Genomic DNA, 25,789 nt, shown 5'->3' on the forward strand with positions numbered 1-25,789 from the left:
CATTGGCTCCACTAGTTGTCACTTGACCACCCTGGAAGTGCCTTCCTATTCCCCTGTCTATGGACTTCCATGTTCCAATTTTCTGTGATGTGTCTTTCATTTTATCTCCCACCACATCTCATAATTTTTTCTTTTAAGGTAATTTATTCAAACTATTTTGTTCATTTATTTAGAATAAAACTCAAATTTGTCTTATTCTATTTGTAATATTACTCATTCTAATTGAAACTAATCAAAAATTAATTCTCTGAACACAACTTTTTATTTTTTCATTTTTCTCTTCTCGTCATAACGGTGTGGGAGGAGGTGATTTGGCCAATGTGGTCCAAATAGACTCTGTAGAACAATCCAAATAGCCTTATTTTCCTGTTCTATTCCTCTAACTGCAAGTTTATCTCCCTTAAGTATCTGTTCGGTTTCCTTTTGAACACATTGATTGACTCCACTTTCACCATCCTTGTAAGCAGTGAGTTCCAAGTCGTGATCATTTGCCATGTTAAAAAATACTTTTTCCTCATATTCCCTGACAATGTCTTGCCCAAAACCTTAAATCTCCAGTCCTCGTATCATCAATTAGTGGGAACAGCACTTTTTTTTTGTCTGCACTTGTCACTTACCACTTTCAAATCTCCCTTCTCTACTCCAAAGCAAGTAACCCCAGTTTCTCCAACCTAACCTATTCAATACCTCTTGACATTTTTTTTGCATTCATACCTGCATCCTTGCCTTGGTTTCATGCAATGTGCTTTACTGATTTGTCCCATGAAAAACATTCTGATGCCAGTGGGTCCATTGGTGTTATTGTTATTGCTGCTCTTGTAAAACATGCCCTCAAACTGGTCAAATGTCCGTTTTCTTTTGCTATATATCTAGCCACATATTGGCCTCCTTTATAATTTGCTGAACCATACTGCCAAGTTTAGATGTAAGACTGAGATATATAGGGCAACAAACAAGATGCTGGAGGAACTCAGCAGGCCTTATTACCAGTTTGTTTCTGTGCTGTGTTTCATTTTTTCCCTACCACCCTTTGCAACCTTTTTCTTATTAGGTGATTTAAATCATTTTCTATTTGACTTCACTTTTTGGGTTTAAAAAAGAATGTATGTGGATTCCAGCAACTTTTTCATATGTTGAGAGTTGCTAGCTTCTCCCTTCAATAGATTAATAGCACTGTTGGATAGTACATTACAGAACTATGTGTCACTGATGAATTTTTAAACATTTAATTAAGCATTTGCTGTTTAAGTTAAATGCCATATATTCAAGATAGCATTGTTATTATTAAGGATGCTTTTCCTCTAAAGATGCACACATTACATTTATTTGAACTCAACCCTCCAGATGGTTTTAAGATCAACTAAAAAGTCTGCATCACTACCTTTGTGCCCATACTTTTACATTATTATGTTGAATTAATAATTCCAAAAGCTCCACATTTTGGTTTCAGGTCACAACATATGTTAGCTTATCTATTTCACTTTTTTTTTAAAACAGAAGCAATTGTATTCTTGTATCCTTGATTATATTAGATTAGAACTATCCTTGTCTATTTATTAATCAGCAGTTGCAGTTATACAATTTGATGTTCTTTCCCTATTGCCTGTTGGCTATACTTGTGGCTTTTATTCCAAGTTCTTAACTGTAGGACTAGTAAAGTGAAAGCAAGATGTGACTTTTTTCTATAAAATGAATTTCTTAATCTTCATCTTTGATCTTGGTACATTGCTTACTGATTCTCACCACAGAGAATGTGTGTGCGTTTCTTCATTTATTTTCATAAAAAGTATATTTTCTTTGAAGGAACCAGACTTGAAAATTCAATCAAGACTGGCAGCAGTTAACAGAGAAAAGGCTGAGAAAAGGCATAGAGAAGCATTAAGGGAGTTGAAGCAGCAAAGAGAAAAAGAACATGAAGCTCAAACCAGGTTTGTTTTTACTTTTATGAATGCTGTGCATTGAAGTGTATTATTTCTGTTTATCTCAACTTATTTGTCTGTAGACACTTCTGTTATGTATTTGTTTACTGTTATGTAACAGACTCAAATATTCTGGCTAAAATCTTCTAAGATCTTTAATATACTGCACAATGCACCATGATGCATCTCCACCAACTTTTGACTTTTATGCTCCCTTATACTTTCAATAAGTGTTGAGGACTTGAGGTATGTAAATGGGTGACAATCCTAGGGCTTCAATTAGTAAAATATATTGCAGCTTTTTTACCAGAACATTTCTTGCTCTCGACATTTTTAATATAGTTGGAATCAATATTGCTTCCATTGTCAATGTCGTGAAGTACAATGAGGCAGGGTTGCAGCCACGCTCAGCTCTTTGTAACTTTGAGTTTGTATTTGGTTGGAACATTATTTAGGAGACCAGTTGCTCAAAAGTTAAAGATGTAAATGCAAGGTGCTCAGAATAACCCAAGGGATCATTCATGGTAGATTCGACTCTGATCTGCTGCCTATAACAGAAATTGTAAAGCAAGTGAGTTGGAGGAAGGATCATAAGGGCAGGATCAAGGGTGTAAGAGAGGGATTTGGACAGGTGAATTTGGGGGTGCTGGAGGTTTGCCACATGAGGATGGGAGGATTTCATGCAGGTGAAAGATGACTCTGGGGAAATGACAGTCTAGGTCCAGCAGATGAGAGCTGGCAATGAGCAGGAAGGGGTGGATGATGAGGCAAAGCTTGATTTTGTTTGGTAAGTGACGAAGAAGCTGATTGTGGTAGAATTTCAGGTAGGTGCCATCAAAGATGTGTTGTGTGCTGTTTGACTTCAATATGTTTCTTCAGCTGTCTTTTACTATGAGCATGTTGCACCCTGCTACTCCCCCCCCCCCCCCCCCCCCCCCCTCCCCTCCTGCATGCCTGCCTGCCTGCCTGCACGACCTGGGTTTCATCATGTACTGCATTTCTGCATAATGACATTTGGTGATAACCAAAGAAACGTCTGAATTTCGAACAGGGTGTTTGCAATGAAAATTACTTTCTTTATATTACTTCCCTTCACTTTTCTCTCATCATTAGCCATTTGCAAATGCCTTATGTTTCTATTTTAAATCAGTTGCTAGGGCACAGCATTTTCTGTTTAATAAATTTTTGGCCCATCCACACACCTGGGTTCATATCTGTGTCTTCCTGCTCTTAAGGATCAGCAGATCGTCTGCTGTGCTGTTTTGGTTAACTTTGCTATTTCAAGTTGCAGTGCATTTAAGGAGAGTGCAACAATAATTTCAACAAAAAAATAATTCCTTAAAAATAAGGTTTTGTTCTTGAAGGAATTTTGTTTAATACATTATTAAACTATTTTTAAAAAAAGACTTTTTGTGTACTTGCATTTAAAAGGACTTTTTTTCCTACTTCATTCAGGTATATCAAAACTCGCAAAAAAGCACTACTCATTGAGAAAAAAAGGGCGATAACAATTGCACATCTTCCACCACCTCCACCCAACCCCTTTGCTGTAAGTATTTCTACAAAAGTATTTGTTTCTTATTTAACTTAGAAATGCAGTCCAATTTGACATAATGTTGATATCTTGCTACCTGAAAAGCTTGTAGTCAAATACAACCAAAAACAAATTAAATCTTAAGTCATAACACTATTACAAATTTTTAAAATGCCAGATCCTGATAATGGAATATAGTTGTTAGTAGATATTACAGGAGAATGTTGTTTAAAAAGATGGAGATGTAAACTGTTTCATCTGTCCATTTATAAAATTGATTTAAAAATGCAAAGTTTTTTAGTTTGCTTTCCTCCCACTGATGATTGCAGAATTGTCCAACACCATTGGAAATTCTCAACTTAACCTGTGTAGTAAAATTTAAATAATTTGTATTTTATCCTGTGCTTTCCCATTTTGCCCTCTGCATGTAATATTCATACAGCATTTACCCACTGAAAGTGTGAACAGAGATCTTGCTAATTGGGCAGCGCCTTGATTGCCTCTTCAAAGACTGCTGTATCAATTAAAATAAAATAGTAGTTTCCCAATTCTTTAATAGGGAGCTGCTGTATTTTTTTAAAATTTCCAAATGTTATATGAAATATTTAATTTTAGTAGGTCTTGTACAAAAAAGCATTGAATTCCAAGGGAACTTGTATTTCTATGAATATGATTTTTACATGACAATAAAGCAGAACTTAAGTCAATTCTTAAAGAAGTGAATTTAGAAGAAATGTTGAGAATGAAAATAAGCCGAGATAGAGAGAATAGGGGTACATGGGATGATTGCGAGTAAGATGATTAAAGTTTATGATTAAGGTGACATAAATTGACACCAACATTGACATCTCTTTTGGCCTGCTTGAGTCAAGACAAGTTGAGTTTATTGTCATATGCACAAGTACAGTGAGGTGCAGTACAATGAAAAACTTGCTTGCAAAAGTATCACAGGCAATAGATTCAGAGTCTCCTGTGCCTTTTTTTTTAAATTATAAAATCAGTTTGTCTTGAACTGGACCTGCTGGTTAGAAGATTTAATTGGAACTGTCTGCAGTTGACATTGTAGTAGTTAATTAAGTGAGTGCGGCAAAGAAATTTGAGGTAATTTCAACAGTCTGATGCATGTTTTTGAAGATGATATCTAATTGCAATTGTATAATTACTTTCCTGAGGCAATTTTATAATAATTTTAAATCATAGGATCTAGATGTTCCAAAATACCCAACAGTGAAGATGTATGATATTGACGGCTTCTCTGCCACACACTACCATCTACCTGAGCCTTGCGTGAACAGGGAAATAAATGCAAATCAGGTATTTGATTGACATGAATACAAGCAGTGCAATTTAATAATTACTGAGAATATAAAGCATAGCAGCTAAATATTTGGTCTAACTAGATCATGTTGGTGCTTTATTTAAGACTTCTTTAGCTGACTCAATCAGCATAAGCCATTATTCTTTGTCCTCTTGTCCTTGTCTGACTATTCTGTAATTGTACCTGTTCAACTTTACTGAGCCACTTTCAGGGTAAAGAATTTTTACCTGCAGTCTCCAATTGATTCCTTTATGACAATGTCTGTTATCTCTATCAAAACATTTTATTGTCAATGAGAAATTTCCCTTGGGTTGATCCTCAGCCTCTACTTTTCAAGAGAAATGAAACAGAGCCTATACGTTCCTTCTGGGTATAATCTGAGTATATCTTTAAACTCCCTCTGGTGCCTCTGTTGCCTTTCCTATTCCCGAGCAGTTCATAATACTCCAAGTGTGGTCTAAGCAAGATTTGATCAAAGTTAATCTTCAGTACTTTTCAGTCTTGTTCTCCAGAAATAAACTGAAGCTCTTGTTACTTTCTCATAGCTTTTCTAACCTATGTCATTGCTAATAGGTGTTTGCTCCCTCCCATTACTCACTAATTTTTTAAAAATGTAATGGATCAGAGGTTTTATTCTGGGTTTGATCATTGTATTTTTCAGTTTTTGTAATGTTATATCACTTCTAATCTCATCAATATTTCCTCCCTGATAAATGCTGATACAAAGTAATTATTTTCCTATTTTGTTATTCCTGCCTGTGATTCTTTTCCCCTCTCTAAAGCACATTTTTATCACTTATTCCTATTTTTACTAGGTGCCTGTAGAACATTTTAGTTTTGTTTCTCTTCAATAACTTAAATTCAAAGTTCCTAATTGCCTTACTAAGAGAGGATAATTGAGAATGACTTATCCTTGACGAAAATAAAGGATAACCAATTGGTAAAATGACTGTTTTCAGGGACTGAATTGAACTTTGGGGGAGGATAGAAAAGGCAACCTTTTTTTGCAAGCAGTGGCATTGAATAAGAATGGGAAATATATAAACAGTGGCATTGTAAGCAATATAGATGGAAGTGTTTGTCATTCATTTCTAATGAAAGCTGCATTTTTAATAAGGAAAATGTGCTTTACTAGATCTCGCTGGGCCCAACCTGCAGTCCGAGCAACTTGTATTTACCTGGGTTGGATGCAGAAAACTGATCTAGATGACCCTGCGCTTCCTGCAACGGTGGCAAGACCCTGACAGCTGCTTAGCCTTCCACGATATTGTGCAAAGACTCTGCAGCCAGTATCCCCCTTGACAAAGGGGAAAGCTGGGGGCTGTGCTTCACCATCTGTCAAAACTCCTGGTGATCTTAATTGTTATGGTATTTAGAGACATATAAAACATATTACAGTTGAAGAGAATCTTTTTATTTTGAACTTTTTAATTAATAACGTTCAGTAATTAAAGACCTTAAACTAAAATTATTAAAGAAAAATAACATGCTTTCCCTTGCGCCTCCTCTTCCACTGACCTGGAATTTCCATTGAAATCAATGGAGTTTCAGTTTCCATACCTGTCCTGGAGTAGGATCAGAGTGGTGATTCAGGAAAATTGGAACAAAACAGGAATGTGCTATGGGACTCTGTGTAGAGTCTGGTAATGGAGCACCATCTGTCATCTAGTAAGTCCCAGACTCAGTCATGTGAGTCCAGTACTTCTATTTGCCCCTTTAGAAACACCAACCACAGACAGAAAAATGTTTAAATGTTTTCTTCTCAAATATTTCCCCAAACTGTCATACTTTGGTCACTGTTACCTTAATGTTCCGCTACTTTTTTTAATTTTTTATTTTTCTTATCTGCTCTGTTTCATTCTTCATTATTAGATCTGACACAAAATTTTCCCTTGTTCTTGCAGTAATTTGGAGATGCATCCATGTTGTAGAAGCGCCATTCCCATATCTGCTTTGTTGAATCAATTACTTCTGGGGTTATTGAAATTCTTCCCAATCCACTTATTGCCATGACCCCATGATTAACATTGATTATTTTAGTTATTCATTTCCCTATCTTTTATGCATATTTCTTACCCCACATCTTTTCTACTATTAAATGGTTTGTGTCCTATCCATTTAGAAGAATTGGTCCTTTATCTTTTATCTCTGTCTCTGTGGGTTGCACTTCTCTTGCTGATGGTTGTATCATTTTTTAAACATTTTGTTGTATTTAATAAATACTTTTATCTCTTTTCCCTCTCTTGCCTTTCTTAAATACGTGGAGCTCAGCAATGTTTGTATGTTATTAATTTTTTAATAGCAATTCATCTATACTATTTCTGTTGTGTCTTGCTCATAAATTGTGTTATCTATTTACTGTATCATGAACATTATGGGATAGAATGGAATATAATTTACTGCACAATATCCTAAACTCTGATCTGAACATAATTTTCACAACTGACAATGGAAATTTCCTGTGCAATGTGTGTTTTTTATTTGGCTATAACTATCCTTTTCATTAGGTTAGTGCTCGATTGACTGCTGAAAAGGAAGAAAAGCGTTTAGAGGAATTGAAGCAGGAAGCTGAAATGGAGAGACAAGAACAGCTCGAGAAAGCTAGATTGAGAGGCAGTCATGCTCTCCAATTAGTTCATTTGATACAGGTAACAAACGCACTGCCTTAAAGTGAGGGAGCAAGTGTTAAACAATGAAGTATCAATAAATTTATTTCAAAAGATGTAATCTATTTACTACAGTTACATTGGGACATGGTTGTATGGTATTCGCGTTGTAGTGCAAATCCTAAGCAAACATCTTGTGATCAATGGAGCACAAGATTCCTGGCATTAATCTTCAGTGGCACTCATGCAACTCTAAATTGTATCTTACAAACCATGAGCAATGCAGTTATTTGATGCATAAATGGAAACTTAAAAACTCTCCTGTGTGTAACTGTGGGCACTCAAATTGTGGAAGCAAATGTGAATTAGTATCACAGCTATACGTTCTTCTCCTGAATAAATGTAAAATGATAGTTGCTGTTCTACATGTCGTTAGCCAAACAAAACTAGGAGTGCTAGTAAATTTATCGCAATTTAAAATTAGTTCCTTGTCCAAATTAAATTTAATTTCTGATGCATAGATAGAGCAGTTTGATATCCCAGTAGTAAAAGGGGTAGAGGTGGGTACTGAAACTTATTGCAATTTAAAAATAGCCGTATTACTACATGGTTTTTGCATAGGTGGTTGTTGAAAAATAATTGTGCATTTCACAAATCAGGGTTATTGTATCGTTGAGGAACAATGTGAAATGTGTCAGTATGCATTCAAAAGTATTTATTCATCTTATCTTGTAGGACAGAGAGAGACTGATGAAGGAGCTGGAACAAATGCAGCTTGCAGACTTAACCCGTAGAAGGCAGGCAGTGTCTCAAATGCCACAGCAGCTGTTTGAGCCACCCTATAGACGAATGGAGGTAAAAGAGGATCGGCAGAAAGAGATGGAAATTGCATTTGAGGATATGTATGCGGATGATAAAAGTAAGTTCAAGAATATTTGAGTGTGGTTAGTTTGAAAGTTATTGCAGCAAAAAAAAAATTCAGAAATGATTGGAAATTTAGTGGAAAGACGTGAAATGTAGTTCTGGAAACTTTTGTGTACTTGATTTCTACTTTGACTAAGTGAATTTAAAAATCTTTTTTAAAAACAACTGAACAGGACGATTTGAAATATGCAAGATAAAAATAAATTTTATGGGATTAAGACCTGTAGAGGGCTGTTATTGTTGCAGTATAAGTAATTCATGGAGTTGGGATAGGGTGGAGGGCTGTAGGACAGATGAAAATTTGAGGGTGGTAAAGCGAAACTTCCATAATTCTTCTCAGTTTAATGTTCTGAACTATAATTTTCTGGGTGTGAAGAACTGATGTGAGAAATTTTGATTGTGGTGTACCTCTGATAGATGACTTAAACCATTGTTTCGATGGGTGTGAAATATTAGTACTAGAAATAATGTTATTTTAAAATAAAACCATTCTATGTAGGCATCACTGGCAATCCTTGTGTATGTTGCCCATCCCAAGTTTGATAAATGTCTCGCTAGGCTACATCAGTGAGCAGTTAAATCAGTCATTAGCCCACTCAGATTAGGAAGTTTCCCTTCCCTAAAGGATTTTTTCTGTTAGTACAATAACTTGCAGAGCGGTGTGTGAAAGATAGGATACTTAATTCAATTTTAGAAACAAATAAATGATTCTTGCATTTCCCAGCAACTTTGAACTTCTGATGGGCTGCATGGAAAAGCCTTGGTATTTCCTGATATTCCCCCAACCCAAACATAAAAGCTGCCTTTTGACTGCAAGTTCAGTGTGTGTATCCTGCTAATATTATGTAAATAAGGCCTGTGCATTATAACTGCCTGGGTTTTTCACCAAACATATGAGAAGGGTGCAATTGCTAAGCCTATTCCCAACCAAAGACCACCTAAAACTGAAATTTGTTCTCTGATGAGAAAAATGGCACCACAGGAAGGATTGGGAGATTAATTTCTTTTACCAGCATTTTTCCCCACAGGAAGGATTGGGAGATTAATTTCTTTTACCGGCATTCTTCCCTCCTCCCATGCACTGTCTAGCCCTATGAAGAGAAAATTTCTAGGAAGTTCTACAGAAGTATGCAGATTGCCACTTATAAACAATTTTGTCACAGACTTATGGAAAATTAATAACAACTGAGGCAGTTTGGCTCACATCTGCACTAGTCAAAAAAGAGCAATCCAAGCTAACTCCAGGACTAGGCAGGTCGTGGATCTTCAAATACACATCCAAGGACTATTTAAATGTGATGAGGGTTTCTGGTCGAACTTTCTTTCCTCCCCATCGCCTCTAATGTTTCTATCAATTAATTTAAATCTATTTCCCCTGTTTTTTGACTGCTCTGTGAGGGAAAATTAGATCATATGCATTTATTTAGGCCCCTCATAGTCTTATACACTCAATAGTTATAGAGTTACATGGCACAGAAACAGGCCCTTCAGCCCATCCCATCCACGCCGACTGTGCTGCCCAGTGAGCTAGTCCCATCTTGCCGCATTTGGCCCCTAGCCCTCTAAACCTCTTTTGTCCATGTACTTATCTAGATGGCTTTTAAACATTGCTGATGTGCCTGCCTCACCCACTATTTTCAGCAGCTCATTCCAAATACGCACCACCTTTTGCGTGAAGAAGCTGCCCCTGATCTCCCTTTTAAATCTCTCGCCTCTGATCTTAAACCTATGCCCTCTTGTTTTTAGCGTCCCCCCCCGGGAAAAAGACTGTGTTTTCACCCTGTCTATGCCCCTCATGATCTTATACACCTCTATCAGGTCACCCCTCAATCTCCTACATTCCAAGGAATAAAGTCCTGGTCTATGCAACCTCTCCTTGTAACTCAGGCAACATCCTGGTAAATCTTTTCTACATTCTTTCTGGTTTAACAACATCTTTCCTGTAACAGGGTGGCCAAAACTGCACACAGTACTCCAAGTGTGGCCTTACCAACATCTGATACAACTGCAACATAACTTCCCATTTCCTATACACAGTGCCCTGACTGATGAAGGACATCAACAAGGTGCACCCTGGCATCTCGTAAATAGTATTTGACCTCAGCTGCCTCTGTTCCAAAGATCTAGTTTATCCCAGTCTTTTTTCACAGCAACATCTTCATCAATCTTCTCCACACTCCCTTAAGTACGATTACATCTTTGCTGTAATGTGATGATCAGAGAAGTATGTAGTACTCCAGCTGTGGTCTAGCTAGTGTTGTACACAGTTCCAGCATAACCTCCCTGTTTTGTATGTTTGGTATTCTGTATCTCAGCAAATAAAGGAAAGCGTATACATGCTTTCTTAACCAGTTTATTGTCCTGTCTTGTCGCCTTTAAGGATATGTGGATATAGACTCCACGAACCCTCTGCATACTTAAATGATGTTGAACTGTATACAGGAAAAAAAACAATCTGATATAGGGGTGCATTTCTGTGTTTCAAAATTTTTGCTTTTCTTTTGTACATTGTTTTGAAGGAGGATTTGGATAAATATCTATTGTTTCTCTTAAATTAATGATTTCTGTTAGTGCAGCCTTGAAGTAGTTGCTGAGGTTCAGTGTTCTGGAATTTCCTTATCAAATCTCTCTTTCACCTCCAAGGTGCATCGTATATTTTTCAATAAGCTTTTGCTCAGCTGGCCTAACACTACTTGGTACTTTTGTGTCCGTTTTGTTTTTTTTTACTATGACAAAGTACTTTGTATTCCTAATTATTTAGAGAGCATCTTTAATGATCTCGAAGTCCTCTTAGTATAACTATACTGTTGCACTTCTTTTTGTCTAACTTTGTGCCTTGTATGATGTATAGCATTTGTTTGTTGCATAATTTTAGGGGGAAATAATGGATTTGTTTATAGGCCAGAAGACTGATTTATAAATCTTTCCTACTTAGGATAGTTTCTAAATATTTTTGTTATTGAAAAACATTTCAAATATTTTTAGCCATAAAGAACTTTTTACTCTTTTTCCACTTTAGTTCACTAAATAGTTCATGTGCATTTTTTCTTGTGCAAGGATGCCATGGTTGGTACATATAGAACATTGAACAGCACAGAACAGGCCCTTTGGCCCACAACGTTGTGCCCACATAGCTAATCCCTCCTACCTACAGGATGCCCATATCGCTCTATTTTCCTCTCATTCATGTGCCCATCCAAGTCCCTCTTAAAAGCCACCAATGAATTTACCTCCACCACCCTATCAGGCAACGCATTCCAGGGACCCACCACTCTCTCAGTAAAACAAAATGTACCCCTCACGTCTGTTCTGAACCTACCCCCTCTCACCTTAAATGCATGCCCTCTGGTATTGGATCACTCAATGATGGGAAAAAGATATTGCTTTTCCACCCTATCTATGCCCCTCATAATTTTATACTCTTTCAACAGATCACCCTTCAGCCTCTGCCGCTCCAGAGAAAAGAGCCCAAGTTTGTCCAGCCTTATTTACTTTCTGTCTGAATGCAGACTCCAAGTCAAATGTTAAGTAATTTGTGACAAGTTACTATGATGCTTAGTAATTCTTCTTTTATTTTACTCAGAGATCAAAGGTGATGTGGTATTGCGCCTTGAGCCGGAACCTTTACCAGCCCCATCTGTTGAAACGCAGGATGAAGATTTAGATCTCTCTGTAGAGCCAGAAGGATTTCAAGAGGAGCAATGTGCAAAAGGTGGCCAAGAAGAGTCTGAGATACAACACTTTAGAAAACCAGAAGGTAATAGAATCCTTTAAATGTGAATACTATCTCTGAAATATTTAGGTCAGATGATTTATCATGTTCTGGCAAGGATTTTGCCTGTGCAGATCACCTTGTGGCATGCTGTATTAGATTTCCTCATTCACATTTAGATATTTTAAAATTGTGTGCATTCAAAGATGCTGGAAATGTAAGCCAAAAAGGATGTAGCATTGGCTGCATGGCACATTGGTGAACAATGGGACAAGCATGGTGTATCCTTAAGGAAGGTGAAACAAATTCAAGAAAGTAACTGATGATGATTAAAAAGGGAAATTAGTTCACCTACTCAAATCAATGTCTAAATCAATTAGAGGAACAAAAATAGAGAAAAGTATAGATTGAGTTGAAATGAAAGGAAAATGGACAAAAAAAATTCCTGCATTATGTTAGGACCTGGAGCGAGATTCTCTTCTGTCAAGTGACTGATCAGTCGCTAACAATTATTTGAAATGTTACTTATACGCTAATTATTATTTTTGTCATTCTGTGGCAAGAGTAATCAGCAGTTAATGTGAAAATGCAGTGACTTAATGAAGATCACGTGGATGTTGAGGATTTTGCTGTTTTCACAAAGCTAATGCTGACAGCACAGATCGATCAGTAACTTTCGTTGAAGGTAATTGCAAACAGGTATTGAAATATGAATTAAAAACAGAATTGCCCCAAAAACTCAGCAGGTCAAGCAACATTTTGGAAAAAGAAACTAAGTGTTTCAGGTCGGATTTGTTAGAACCAGGAAGTGGAGAAAATAAGTATTAAGTTATAGGATCTGTGGAGCAGGTATGGATAAGACAAAGAGAGTATCTCTGATAGGATGAGGCTAAGGTTGCCCTGGGTAAGCAGTAATGGAGGTCATCTGGTCAATTAATTAATTGGGGCAGTTAGGGAGAGAGAATGTCATCCTTTGTTCATAAAGCTATGAAATGAGGGCATTTAGAGAGTGAGAACACAGGAATGTAAAAGTTGTGAAATGCAGGGGCTTCAGGACATGCAGATTGTGTTAATGAAGAGGAATAAAAACTGAGCCAATATAACAGATGCCTGACCTAAACTTTTCTGATATGGACAGTAAATGTGAGTTACCTGAAATTGTAGCGTTTGATGTAGAGTCTAGTAGGCAAAAGGTCCAGGCAGAAGATGGGTACTGTTCCTCATTTGGCTTTATATGTGTAGGAGGCCACAGATATCGGTCAGTGTGGACAGCAGGAAGGTCTGGGTCACCTCTGTGGACTGAATGCAGGTGCTTTGCGAAGTGGTCACCTAATCTGTATTTGGTTTCTGCAGTTTAGAGGAAACCACATTATGAAAACCAAATGCTTGGAAGAAGTACAAGTAAATGGCTGCTTCACCTGCCAGGACTGTTTGGGTCCCTGGATGGTGGGAAAGGAAGATGTGAAAGGGTCAGTGTTGTATCTACTGTGGTTGCATGGGAATGCAGTGATTCCTAATTTGCAAGTGATTCCTTCCATGTCAATTTCCTGTAAATTTCCTCATTGTGTCTCTGTGTCAATAAGACTATTAGTTCAGAATCGGAAAGAATATGGACCACATATACTTACATATATATAGATAGATAAATATCTATATATGGCAGATTATTTGCACATTCCAGATTATTTCCAAGTGTTATTTCATAATATAGAACACTAATGATTTTTATTACCTAAATAGCTAACAAATTAATCCACAGAAGTATAAACCTACAATTCTTTGACTATCATATTTGCCTCTTATTGCTTTCAAGTAATAAATAACAGATGAAGAAATTCTTCCATTGCTTTTAAAGACAGCTGTCTGGACTTAGGCTCCTCCACCTCCAAATTTGTATGAAGCTCCTCAGAAGCCAAATATTATTTGCATGATAGACTAGAAATATAAATGTATATGTGCACAATTACCTTTCCTTCAATAGCTCCACATGGCCTTGGAGGTATAAAGGGGCCACACATGTGCCAGGTCTATAAGGTGTTTAGTGTGTGCAGTAGGTGAAATGGGAGCAAACATAAATCAAAATACCTACAGGACTTGTTTGCAAGAAGATCAACATCTTATTCTCTGGACCAGGCACACTGAGATCATGTTTAATGAGTATAATCGTCCAACTGAGGCCTGCTTAGGTATGTGGCTCACACCATTCAAGGGCCTCATGCACAAAAATACAGGCAGTCCCCGGGTTAAGTAAAGGTTTTGTTCCTGGGAACTGCCCATAAACTGATTTTTCTGTAAGTCAGAAACTAACAATTTCAATGAGGGTTGATTAACATGAACATGGATTTTGAGGACAGCAATAAGGCAGGATACTTCCAATGACCTTGATGGAAGTCACTTACAAAGACAGATCTCTATACTGTAAACTTCCTAATCATAACAATGATTGCTAGTACCATAGGTTCACAAGAATCTCTCATTCTAGCACTATGATGTCAGACTTCTTGAACAGCAATAACATTGAAGGATTCAGGTGAAGAACCAAGAACAAAAGCTCAATTTATAGCTGTTATTTTAAGCTGTTTATGAAGCGTATATTGAAGGTTTGAACATAAATGACAAAAACAGAAAATGTCAATGGTTTGAAAAAAATTGGGTTAAAATCCATATACTTACAACATCCAGCATGTTCCATTTTAGATTTGGAAATGGGATCTATCGATAACTTGAATTAATTCCTAAATTCCACATCAGCTGAGACTTGCATGCAGGTCCTCCCCAGATTACAGGTGCCTGACTTATGAACACCCCATACATATGAGTGAGCATTTGAGAGACCAGTAAGATGGATGAGGATGGATTTGGCAGCTGCTGCAGGGCTGCAGACAACCTCTGCCAGGTGGGAATGGGGCATTTTCGCATGCCTTCTCTCCCCTCCCCACCCCCGAGCCACAACAATTGGGTTAGGTTGAGCTAAGCAGAGCTGGGAGCACTAAGCAGGCTCACTTGCTCACTCACTGAGTCAGTGAGGCTGGCTGACAGCTGCTCACTATCCCATCATAGCTGTTACTGTGATTCTCTCTTGCACACTATTTTTGTTTGTTTTTGACTTATGAAGTCAGTTCTCAGGAATGGAACCCTATGTAACCTGAGGACTGCCTGTACTTTGGAGGTTCTATTTTAAAAAAAAAGGTTAAAAGTGTTTAGGTTCACTTTTATATTTGTCCTTTATTTGGCCCATTTGTGTTTAGTGTAAAGAAGGATTACCTGTTACTATTCCATTTTAGAAAGCTATTTACATCTTTCTCAGAATGTGCTGTTTTATTACCAGTGCAGATTGACAGTCATGCCTTAATTTCTGTGCAAAGTATTGGCGATGATTTCTGATGGATCAGCAACATTTTTGAGAACCCAAGTCAAATGCATTGAGCCTAACTTTATAAATTGTTGTTCATGTTCATGATGGAGTCATGAATATGACAGGATGTGTGTATTTGCCCACATCCCTTTTTGATCTGTTACCTTTAACAATACAGGAGATGCAATGAGAAATTTTCATTTGCTATACCAATGAATTCATTTAGGAGAACGTGGAAAATGAAATTGTGTACTTTTTACGTTGCACAGTGGCTGAATTGTTTGGAATTTATTTTTGAGAATGACTACCACAGCAAGTGATGCAAATGATTCCAAGAGGCAACTTGATGTGTTTCTGAAGGTGGAAGAGATCCAGTAATATGATGAGAGCAGAGATGAGGTGAATTTGATTAGACAGAAAGGAATGGAGTTATTGAGTCCCAGGGTATCTATTTAATCTAAGTAAGTTGCAGTATGTAGTAAAGAACGATGAACAGTGCTAATGTTAGGATCATTTACATCTTCCATATGTGTGTATTCCAGTTTTATATTCTGCCCATCATCATTTTTGGAACAATTTTGCTTAATTTTCAGTAAGATAAATGAATGGTATAGAAATTAGAAAATATATGCACATCGAAACCAATTTCACTGTTTTCTTCCTCTGTCAAGTTCCACCATTGATTGTAACTGATCAGTCCTCCACAAGCCCATCTAAAGCTGCCTTGATGAAACTTCTTACCAAGATAAGAAAACAAAAAGACTATTGTACGACAAGATCTGAATCAAGTAGTGTAAACAAAAATGTGACTATTGAGTCTGGTTGCATTACTAGTGAAGAAACCAACCAAAGAACTTTGACAACATCTACAACCAACACTAATGTAAGCGAAGAACATCCAGAAATGCATTCGGTGCTCACTCATAACAATAAGTGTAAGTCTTGTTTCAAAAAAATATAGCCTGAGATTTTTTTTTTGAGATTTCACTTTCATCAAAGCTTCAATCCAAAAGTTTGTAATATGGCCTTCCAGAAATTTTGGTATTTTAATATCGAACAAATTTGAATTGGGTTGTGAGAATGTAATTACCTTTCATAATAAAATGTTGATATTTTGCATGATGTTTTTATATTCATTCAAGGGATGTGGGCTTCAGAGGCTGAATAAGTATTTAATTGCCCATTCCAAGTTGTCCTTGAAGGTAGAAGAGCTGCCTTCTTGAACCACTGCTGTCCTTGGGTGTGGGCTATGTTTGAAGTGTAACCCAAGTTCTTGTGCTTTATAGATCAAAGAGAGACTTCTGAAGAAACCATAGTAGCTGGAAATATGACTTTGTTCCATCCAAAGGAGCAAGCAAATAGAATTCGATCTGATGTTGACCGAATGAAACAGGTATGTATGTATAAACACTTGCTAAGTTCAAGAATCATATGTTTGTGCATTTTCTTCGAAATCTCCCGTCCTCAGAAAAGTAAAACTTCTCTGGCTTGCTACAAAATGCAAGTTAATACTGATGTATGCTGCACTACCTTTTGCTAATGAATTTGCAATTTATCCGGTCCATTTTCTGATAACAGTACAATGAGGCATTTTTAAAAATCTTAATAAAGGTAGGGTTCGCCAAATAGACTTTGTTTTGCTCTTTATGAATAAAGGCCTGTGATTTCCAATACAAGATAAGAAACACTGTAAGAATTAGGTGCAGAGTAAGCCATCTGCCCTTTAGTCCTGTTCTATCATTCATCAAGGTCATGGCTGATCTTCTACCTCAACACCATCTTCTTGCACTATCCCCATATTTTTTGATACCCATAATGTCCAGAAATCAATCACTATCAGTTTTAAACAAATTCAATAACTTTGTGTCTTGTTCATCTGGGTAAGTCTGTAATATTTAACTACACTTGCAATCTAGCTGAGAAATTAGAGGGGGAAAATGCTGTAAAACTTTAGAGCTCAATTTTACACCAGGCAATATTGTTATCAGTAGTATGTCTAAACAGAAATTTGACCAGACTCTCCTGATTTATAGTCTATCCATAAATCACTTGGCAGGTTTTTTGTTTGTCACTTTAGTAGATTTTGTCTTTGCGAAGCCCTTGGAAAATGCAACAGTTTTCTCCTTCAGTAAATTCCATTTGTTTTTTGTGATTTATGAAGTAGTCTATTCTTAAACCTTAAAGCTGCCTTATTTTACTTGAGGGATATTGGAATCAAACTAGAATTACACTGTTTTTAGGGGAACATGAGACTAGAATTTATGCATATCAGTGTGAACAGTGCACTTCCCTGCCAACCTTGTAATTGCATTGGTAACATCAGGTATCCTGTTGTATGGAGAAGATGCAATAAAGCTCCTCTTGCAAGCACAAAGCTCCAGAATTATAGATTCATGATAGGCTTTTGCATTCCCGTTCGAACTTGCTGTGTCATCCAATAAGTTTTTCATGAAGTTTATATGGGAAGAAAGACTGGAAATTAAATTTCTTAAAATTTGGTATTGACAGAAACCTATGCTCACTTTTTTTTCATCAGTTGCATAACTTGGAACAGCAGAAGCAACAACAGTTAGACATACTGTGGCAGTCTGAACAGCAGAAACAAAATCTTGAAGCTAATTTGCGAAAAGCTCAGTTACAACAGCAGCAAGGAGAAACACAAGTGCAAGAAAGACTGATTAGTGATTTGGAAAAGCAAACATCGCAGGAGCATGAACAGGTAAAAGATTGTTTGAGGTGTCAGGAAAGCAAAATATTGAGAGTAATCAATTAATTTAGAGATAGTGTACTACTTCCATTGAGATATATAGGGCATCCATGTGTATGAATGCCTTAGTTCATCTTGTCATTAAGTATTTTCGTTATAGAAGGGGAGAGGAAAACAAAAGATTCAACATGCATTTAATATGGCATTTTGTGTGGGTATTTATCATTTAAATGCAGTTAATTCTAATTTGCTAATTATATTACCCTTGTCTAATAGATAGGAGGTTCTTACTTCATGTCTGGATGAGGGTGCAGACTGCAGGTAGGATGTGAAAACTGTCCATAGCACCATGCCACAGGGAGTCATTCAAGTATGGGGAGCAAAGAGAAATGCAGTAGTTGTAGGGCATAGCGTAGAGGAATAAATACTGTGCTTTGCAGCAAAGACAGAGAATCCCTGTGTTGCCTGCATAGTGCTAGTGTTAAGAAGAAATTGGCAAAAGGTAAATAGAATTAGAGAAAAAAAATGTGTGGCTCAAAGCTTGGTGTGGATGTGCTGTCATGGGTCAGATTTTAATAGATTGTTTATTTAGATTCTGCCTTTGACCTGGTACATGTTTATTTACTTGTGTTCAATAAACAGTGAAATTCTGATAGAGATGGTGTAAAAGGGAGGAGCTCCCTTGGAGAAGACATGAAGACTTTGGACCTTAAGACAGTTAGTGGGGAGGTCTTGGGGATAGTCTGCAGAGGAGGTATTAGATGGCTTAAAATGTATCAAGCTAGATAAACCTCCAGGGCCTAATTGGGTGTATCCAAGAACACTGGGAAGCTAGAGAAGAAATTTCAGGAGTCTTAGCTGAGATATATGCATCATCGTTAGCAACGGGTGAAGTGCCAGAAGACTAGAGGGTGGCTAATGTTGTGCCTTTAAGAAGGGCTGCAAAGAAAAACCTGAGAATTATAGACCCATAAGCATAAGATCTGAGGTAGGTAAGTTACTAGAGGGGATTCTGAGGGATAAGATACACAAGCATTTGAAAAGACGGGTTGATTAAGGATAGTCAGTACAGCTTTGTGCATAGGAGATCATGTCTCTCAAATTTGAGTTTTGTGAAGAAGTAACCAAGAAGGTTGATGAGGGCAGGGCAGTAGACGTGTTTTATCTGGACTTCAGTAAGGCCTTAAATAAGGTTCCACATGGTAGGCTGCTATGGAAAATTAGGTTGCATGGGATCTGAGGAGAGCTGGCTAATTGGGTACAGAATTGGCTTGATGGTAGGAAGCAGAGGGTGATGGTGGAAAGTTGTTTGTTGGACTGAAGGCCTGTGATTAATGGTGTTTCCTCGGGGTCAGTGTTGGGCCCATTCCTATTTATTATCTAAATCAATGATCTGGGTGAGAAAGTACAAGGCATGGTTAGTAAGTTTGCAAATGACACTAAAATAGGTGGTGTTGTTGAAAGTGAATATGGTTATCAAGATTTACAGAGGGATTTAGATCAGCTGGGTAATGGGCAAATGGAGTTTAATTTGGATGTGAGAGGCGTTGCATTTTGGGAAGACAAATGAAGGTAGGACTTTCACAGTGAATGGTCGGGCCCTGGGGAGTGTTGTAGAACAGGGACCAAGGAGACAGATACATGGTTCCCTGAAAGTGGCGTCACAGGTAGATGGGGTGGTGAAGAAGTCCTTGTGCAAGGCACTGGTGAGGCCGCATGTGGAATATTGTGTTCAGTTTTGGTCATCCTGCTGTAGGAAAGATGCCATTACGCTTGAAAGAGTGCAGAAGAAATTTATGAGGATGCTGCTGGGACTCGAGGGCCTGAGTTATGGAGAGAGGTTGAGCAGGTTGGGACTTTTTTCATTGGAGTGTAGGAGAATGAGGGGTGATCTTATGGAGGTATATAGAATTATGAGGGACATAGATAGGGTGCATGAGCACAGTCTTTTTCCCAAGCTTGGGGAATGAAGAACTGGAGGGCATAGATTTAAGGTGAGAGGGGAGAGATTTAATAGGAACCTGAGGGGCAATGTTTTCACCCAATGAGTGGTCAGTATATGAAATGAGCTGCCAGAGGAAGTGGTTGAGGCAGGTACTTTAACAACATTTAAGAGGTACTTGGACAGGTACATGGATAAGAAAGGTTTAAAGGGCTATGGGCCAAACATGGGCAAATAAAACAAAGTTTTAAACTAGCTTAGATAGGAACCTTGGTCAGCAGGGACCAATTGGGCCGAAGGGCCTGTTTCTGAGCTGTATGACCATGACTCTCAATGAGAGATACTAAGGAGATGAAGAGGCTTGCAGCAAGAGAGGGGGAGAGAACCCAAAATGATCTGAGGACTACAGAGGAAAATAAAAAGGAGAAAATGAGAGAGATGAGCACACAATGCTGTTGAACAAACAGTAATGACTTATTTATGGAAAAAGCAACTTTGGTTTACCCGGTGTACTGAAGGGAATGGAGTGCAAAACTACAAAGCTGGTAATTAATATTTTGAGAGGAAAAGGGAAGTTTTAGTTCTGGTTGGAGACACGAGATTGCAGATGCTGGAATCTGGAGCAACACGCAAAACACTGGAGGAACTCGGCAGGACAGAAAGCATCTGTGGAGGGAAATAGACAGTTGATGTTTTGGGTTAAAAAACAATGCTCTTAGTTCTGGTTGGATTGATTAAGTATATTTCAATAACTTTCTATAACTATAGTTGAAAGCATCATACAGCTTTTTCTATATTTAGCTTCCACATTTCCTTGAGCATATGAACATATTGAATTAGGAGCAGCTGTAAAGTACTCAATCTCTCCAGCTAACACTGCCATTCAATAATATTTAGGCTAATTTGACTGTAATATCAATTTAACATTCTTGCCTACCCCATTAACCTTTCTTCCCACCCCTTCCCTAACTTGCTTATCAAGAATTTATCTATGTCTGCCCTAACAATATTCCAAACTCAGCTTCTACCTTTGAAACTCTCTTCACTATGAGGAAGAGTTCCAAAGACTCATGATGTTTCAGGAGGAAAAAATTTAGCCCATCTCTGTCACAAATGGTGGCCCCTTATTTTTAAATAATGACCCCCAATTATAGAATCAGTCAATGAACATCCCTACTAATGGACATAATTTTAACGTAATTTGAAGTTGATTACAAGAAATTAGAAATTTCTTCTCATCTTTGCAATATTCATGATTTATGTTTTGTGTATTACAAAATTGACTCAATCATGCTGTGAAAATCTTATTATTTTACCAGTTTTTCAGACAAATAATTGTTGTTCTATTATTAATCATTGACATTTGTCATTAAAATTGATTTTTTTGAGGTGCTGCATTTGATGCAATGGAACAGCATTTAATCACTTGATTATTCATATCAATAGCAATACAAAATGACAGTTTTATTGAATCTAGGACTGAAACAACTCGTTATATAGAAACTCACATTTAAAGTATTGTGAATGCAATCTATTTGCCAATACATGTGTGGAGATTTTAATTCTAAAAAATGATTTTGCTTTCATAGGCTCGACGCGAAAAATTACTTAGCTTATTTTGTGTTCTCTGCAGTTGAAACATTCCAAGATTTTTGTGTCAAACGAGGTTTCTCCGGAAGATGAATATATGCTTCATCATCATCAGTATCAACGGCATCTTGTTGAGCAAAACAGGTAAAAAAGCTCAGTGTAAATATTTGGTCATGCATTTTTTGGAAAAAGTATGTTAACTATCCTTATGTTCAGTTGATGGTTATTGCATTTATTGATGAAATTATTTGTATGTTTTAATGAAAACCATCTAAAGAAAGGTTAATAACATAATACTTAGTGCAGTTCGGACTTGGACTCAGCAATTGTGAGTGGCATTTGATTGCAACAACCTGTCCATCTGAGTTGGATTAAATAATCATGTGTCTTTCTTTGGGTGTGACCCAAAATGTTACCTTCTCTTCTCACAAATGCATTCTGACCTGCTGAGTATTTCTAGTATTTTCTGTTTTTATTTAGATTCCTGGCATCTACAGTTCTTTTATGATTTTTGTTATTTAAGACTTCAATTGAATTGATAGGGGAAAATATTTGAGACCATTGTTTACTAATAATTATAATACAAGATGTAGCTTTAAGTTATTGATAATTTAATTTTAAATACTTTGCATGAGAGTAGTGGTGCATTTTTGTGTGGGAACTTCTTTTTGGTTTCAAGCCGAATTACTTTTTTTATTGTTTGCATTTGTATCTTTTCTGTAATAAAACAATCGGTGCTGCTGTATTAAGGCCTCATTTCACAAATTAATTTTATCTTTTAAGGCTGCATAAAGCACCAGTGGAAGAAACCAGGAAACAATTGGAAGAGTATCTGTTGGAGAAAGGTTTACCTTCTGTTTCTACTTCAGCAAGGTGCCTCTCTGGACAGGACATTGTATGTCAGAATTGCCATAATGAACCCAGAGGCCATCTGAATGTTAATCAAAGCCCATTAGATGTGCATAGTGGAAGCAGAAGTCAACCTGATTTTCCAAGATCTGAAAGGCATGGTTTTGAAGTAAATGGTCTGGAGGTATTAGAACCTTGCATAAGGACTTCAGATGCAGTTGAGCCATACCAAGTCCCGAGTCAAGTGCATTTAATGGAGAATCAATCCAAGTCCATACAAACACAGCCAGGAACAGCAGAAATTGCAAAGGAAAGATTGAAACAATCAATGTTTTCCATACCCTTGACAAAACCTGTTGAAATCTTAAAGAATCAAGAAATAATATCTGCTTCATCAGTGGATATTTCTCTCCAACAAGAACACCTAAAAGGATTGCAACAACAACTGTGGAGGCAGAGGGAGGATCTTCTTGCCACACAGAGGTTACAAGAAGAATTCATCTGTAGACACCAAAACCAATTAAGGGAACAGATGCAACAACAACAACAGCATCAAGCCCTGGAGAAGAATCGGATTGAAAATCAGGTACACATTGCTCATCTTGTAGTGGTTTTCATGTACAGAATGAAAGGACATGACTGTAGTGCAAACTTTCCTAATATATTAACGTAACTCAGTGAGTTTTGACTTCCCGAGTCTGGAGGTTATACTAGATATTTGGATTGATGCATTGGAAATAATATCTAGAAGTACTCAGCAGGACTGGCAGTATACACAGAGAGAGAAACATTTAACATTTGGGATTGAATGTTCATCAGAACTGGGAAAAGTTAGAGATAAACAGGATTTTGAAAGTGTGGCTGAAGGGTGGGGGTAGTACAAGAGGAAAGATCTGATGGGCTGAAGACAGTACAAAGTAAATGACTAAAGGGGTGACAGGAAGGTGGTAATGACAACATAAGGTCAGTCAAGAAGAGGTATAAATGCAGAATTGCCAGGGGAATATGTAGTGTGTTGTGAATGCTGGAAATCTGAAACATATTAAAAATGCAGATTATCTGAAGTTGTTGAACTTGAAGCTAAGACTAGAAGGTTGTAATGTACCTAGTCAGAAGATGACGTGTTCTTCCTTGAACTTGTGTTGAGATTTGATGGAATGGTGTAGGAGGCCAAACATAGAAATCGGAATGAGCTGAAGAATTAAAGAGATAAGTGACTGAAAAATCAAGGTAACGCTTGTACACTGAGTGGAGCTGTTCTGCATTTTGTCTTCCCCAGGTAGAGGAGATCTCATCGAGAGCAGAAAATGTAGAATACCAAATAGAAAGTGCAAGTAAGCTACTGACAGGATTTAAGTAACAAGCACAAGAAGTTCCAGCCATGCTTAACGACTGCACTTTGTTTAGTGCAAGTGCAGGAAATGGAACAGCTATGCTTTTAACTTAGTCCAGCACACCAAACTCTCTATCCACGTACAATAGCAATTTACTTGTAGTACTTTGACTGTGGTGCTGCATTCACTGCTCATAGTGTGGTCTGTACATTAGGGAGACCAAATACGGATTGTGGAAGAGAGAACAGGAGAGATAGTCTATGATAGGGTAAATGCCAAGAAGGATTAAATGTCAGGAGTGAAAGCATAACATGTTCATGGGAAACAAAAGATCTGTCTGGAGGTGGTGTAATTGCAGAAAATCTGAAATAAAATATGATATCTTTTAGTCATGTGTATATCAAAACATACAGTGAAATGCTTCTTTTGTGTAGTGTTCTGGGGGCAGCCCGCGTCACCACACTTCTGGTGCCAACATAGCATGCTCACAACTTCCTAACCCGTACGTCTTGGGAATGTAGGAGGAAACCGGAGCACCTGGAGGAAACCCACGCAGACACAGGGAGAATGTACAAACTCCTTACAGACAGCGGCCAGAATTGAACCCGGATTGCTGGCGCTGTAGTAGCGTTACACTAACTGCTACGCTACCGTGCCTGCCTAAATGCTGGAATGTTAGTTATCTAAAATTGTTTTGAGTCTTGAAGACCATTTTGTGCCTAATCAGATGAGGCGCTTATTCTTTGAGCTTGCTTTACACTTCAATGGAACCGCTTAGGAGGCCAATCTGTTAGCTTGATTCCAACCATTCAGTCACCTGTCACTTTAATTGTCCATCCCACTACCACTCAAACGACCCCTACACACACCCTTCCCTGACATCCTGTATTAGTCCAGTGAAGCTCATTGTAAGCTAAAAGAACAACTCATCTTCAGCTCATTACATTAGTTTTCTGGACTCAACATTTCAATAATTTTAGATAATCATTTTCAATATACACTCTAGATTCCTCTGGTAGGTTCAGTTAATTATTCTGCATTCACTCCTTCTTACTGATCATTTGTTTGCTATTGCCAACTGCTCCCACATTTTATTTTTCAGGAGGTAGTTGTCACTGGTGAGGCTAGTGTTTATTGCCCATCTCGAATACTCTCAAATGTGATGATGAGTTACCTTCTTAAACCATTATAGTTTTTCTGGTGAAGGTACTTGCACAATGCATCTGGATTTAAATCCAGCAATGTTCAAGGAATGATGATATAGTTCCAAATCAAGAATGGTGTGTGATTTGAAGTGGGACCCACAGGCATTAGTGCTCCCATGTGCTTGCACTCCTTGTCCTCTTTGGTGGTGAAGGGTACAGGTATGATAAATGATGTCAGGATAGCCCATGTGAGTAACTGCAGTCAGGGTGAGCTGATTTCACCACCCAAATATTTAGGGTGGTGAATGAGTGCTGGCCAAGTGGGTTGCTTTGTCTTGGCTGATGTTGAGTATGATGTTGAAACTGCACTCATCCATGCAAGTGGAGTGTATAGCATCATACTTCTGACTTGCATGGAAATGTAGAAAATAGCAGTATTAGGCCATTTGAGCCTGCTCTACAATTCAATATAATTCAATTCAATATTCTTGCCCCCCTTGATCCTTTTGTTTGTAGACATCTATGTACCTCCTGCTTAAATCTATCGAGAGAATTGGCCTCCACTCCCCTCTGTGGTTGAGAATTCCACAAATTCACTATTCTCTGAGTGAAGAAATTTCTAATTTCAGTCTTAAATGTGTTTCCCCGATATATCCTGAGAATGTGATGGCACCCTAGCCAGGGAGACATCCTCCCCACATCTAGTCTTCTAACCCTGTCAGAGTTTTGTAAATTTCAGTTGGATTTCCTCTCATGCTTCTAAATTCTTATTAATGCAGCTTTAGTCGACCTGACCTCTCCTCAGATGCTGTCCTGCCATCCTTTAGCTGCATTCCCTCTGTGCACACAATGCT

At 37.7% G+C, this 25,789-nt stretch overlaps 1 protein-coding gene across 9 annotated transcripts in view; it reads left to right on the forward strand.

Annotated features, from left to right (window-relative positions):
- cep295 (centrosomal protein 295) overlaps positions 1–25,789 on the forward strand; it is a 93,746-nt gene that overhangs the window by 7,720 nt on the left and 60,237 nt on the right. For all 9 annotated transcript variants that reach the window (XM_052025968.1, XM_052025969.1, XM_052025964.1 and 6 more), the window contains exons 4-14: positions 1,804–1,928; positions 3,375–3,468; positions 4,654–4,767; positions 7,279–7,419; positions 8,113–8,296; positions 11,885–12,058; positions 16,040–16,303; positions 16,655–16,761; positions 17,905–18,087; positions 21,651–21,751; positions 22,391–23,042. In XM_052025968.1, the coding sequence (XP_051881928.1) occupies positions 1,804–1,928; positions 3,375–3,468; positions 4,654–4,767; positions 7,279–7,419; positions 8,113–8,296; positions 11,885–12,058; positions 16,040–16,303; positions 16,655–16,761; positions 17,905–18,087; positions 21,651–21,751; positions 22,391–23,042 (2,139 nt within the window). The remainder of the gene's footprint in view (positions 1–1,803; positions 1,929–3,374; positions 3,469–4,653; positions 4,768–7,278; positions 7,420–8,112; positions 8,297–11,884; positions 12,059–16,039; positions 16,304–16,654; positions 16,762–17,904; positions 18,088–21,650; positions 21,752–22,390; positions 23,043–25,789) is intronic.

Source organism: Pristis pectinata, chromosome 11, assembly GCF_009764475.1.
Source record: "Pristis pectinata isolate sPriPec2 chromosome 11, sPriPec2.1.pri, whole genome shotgun sequence".
NCBI lineage: Eukaryota > Metazoa > Chordata > Chondrichthyes > Rhinopristiformes > Pristidae > Pristis > Pristis pectinata.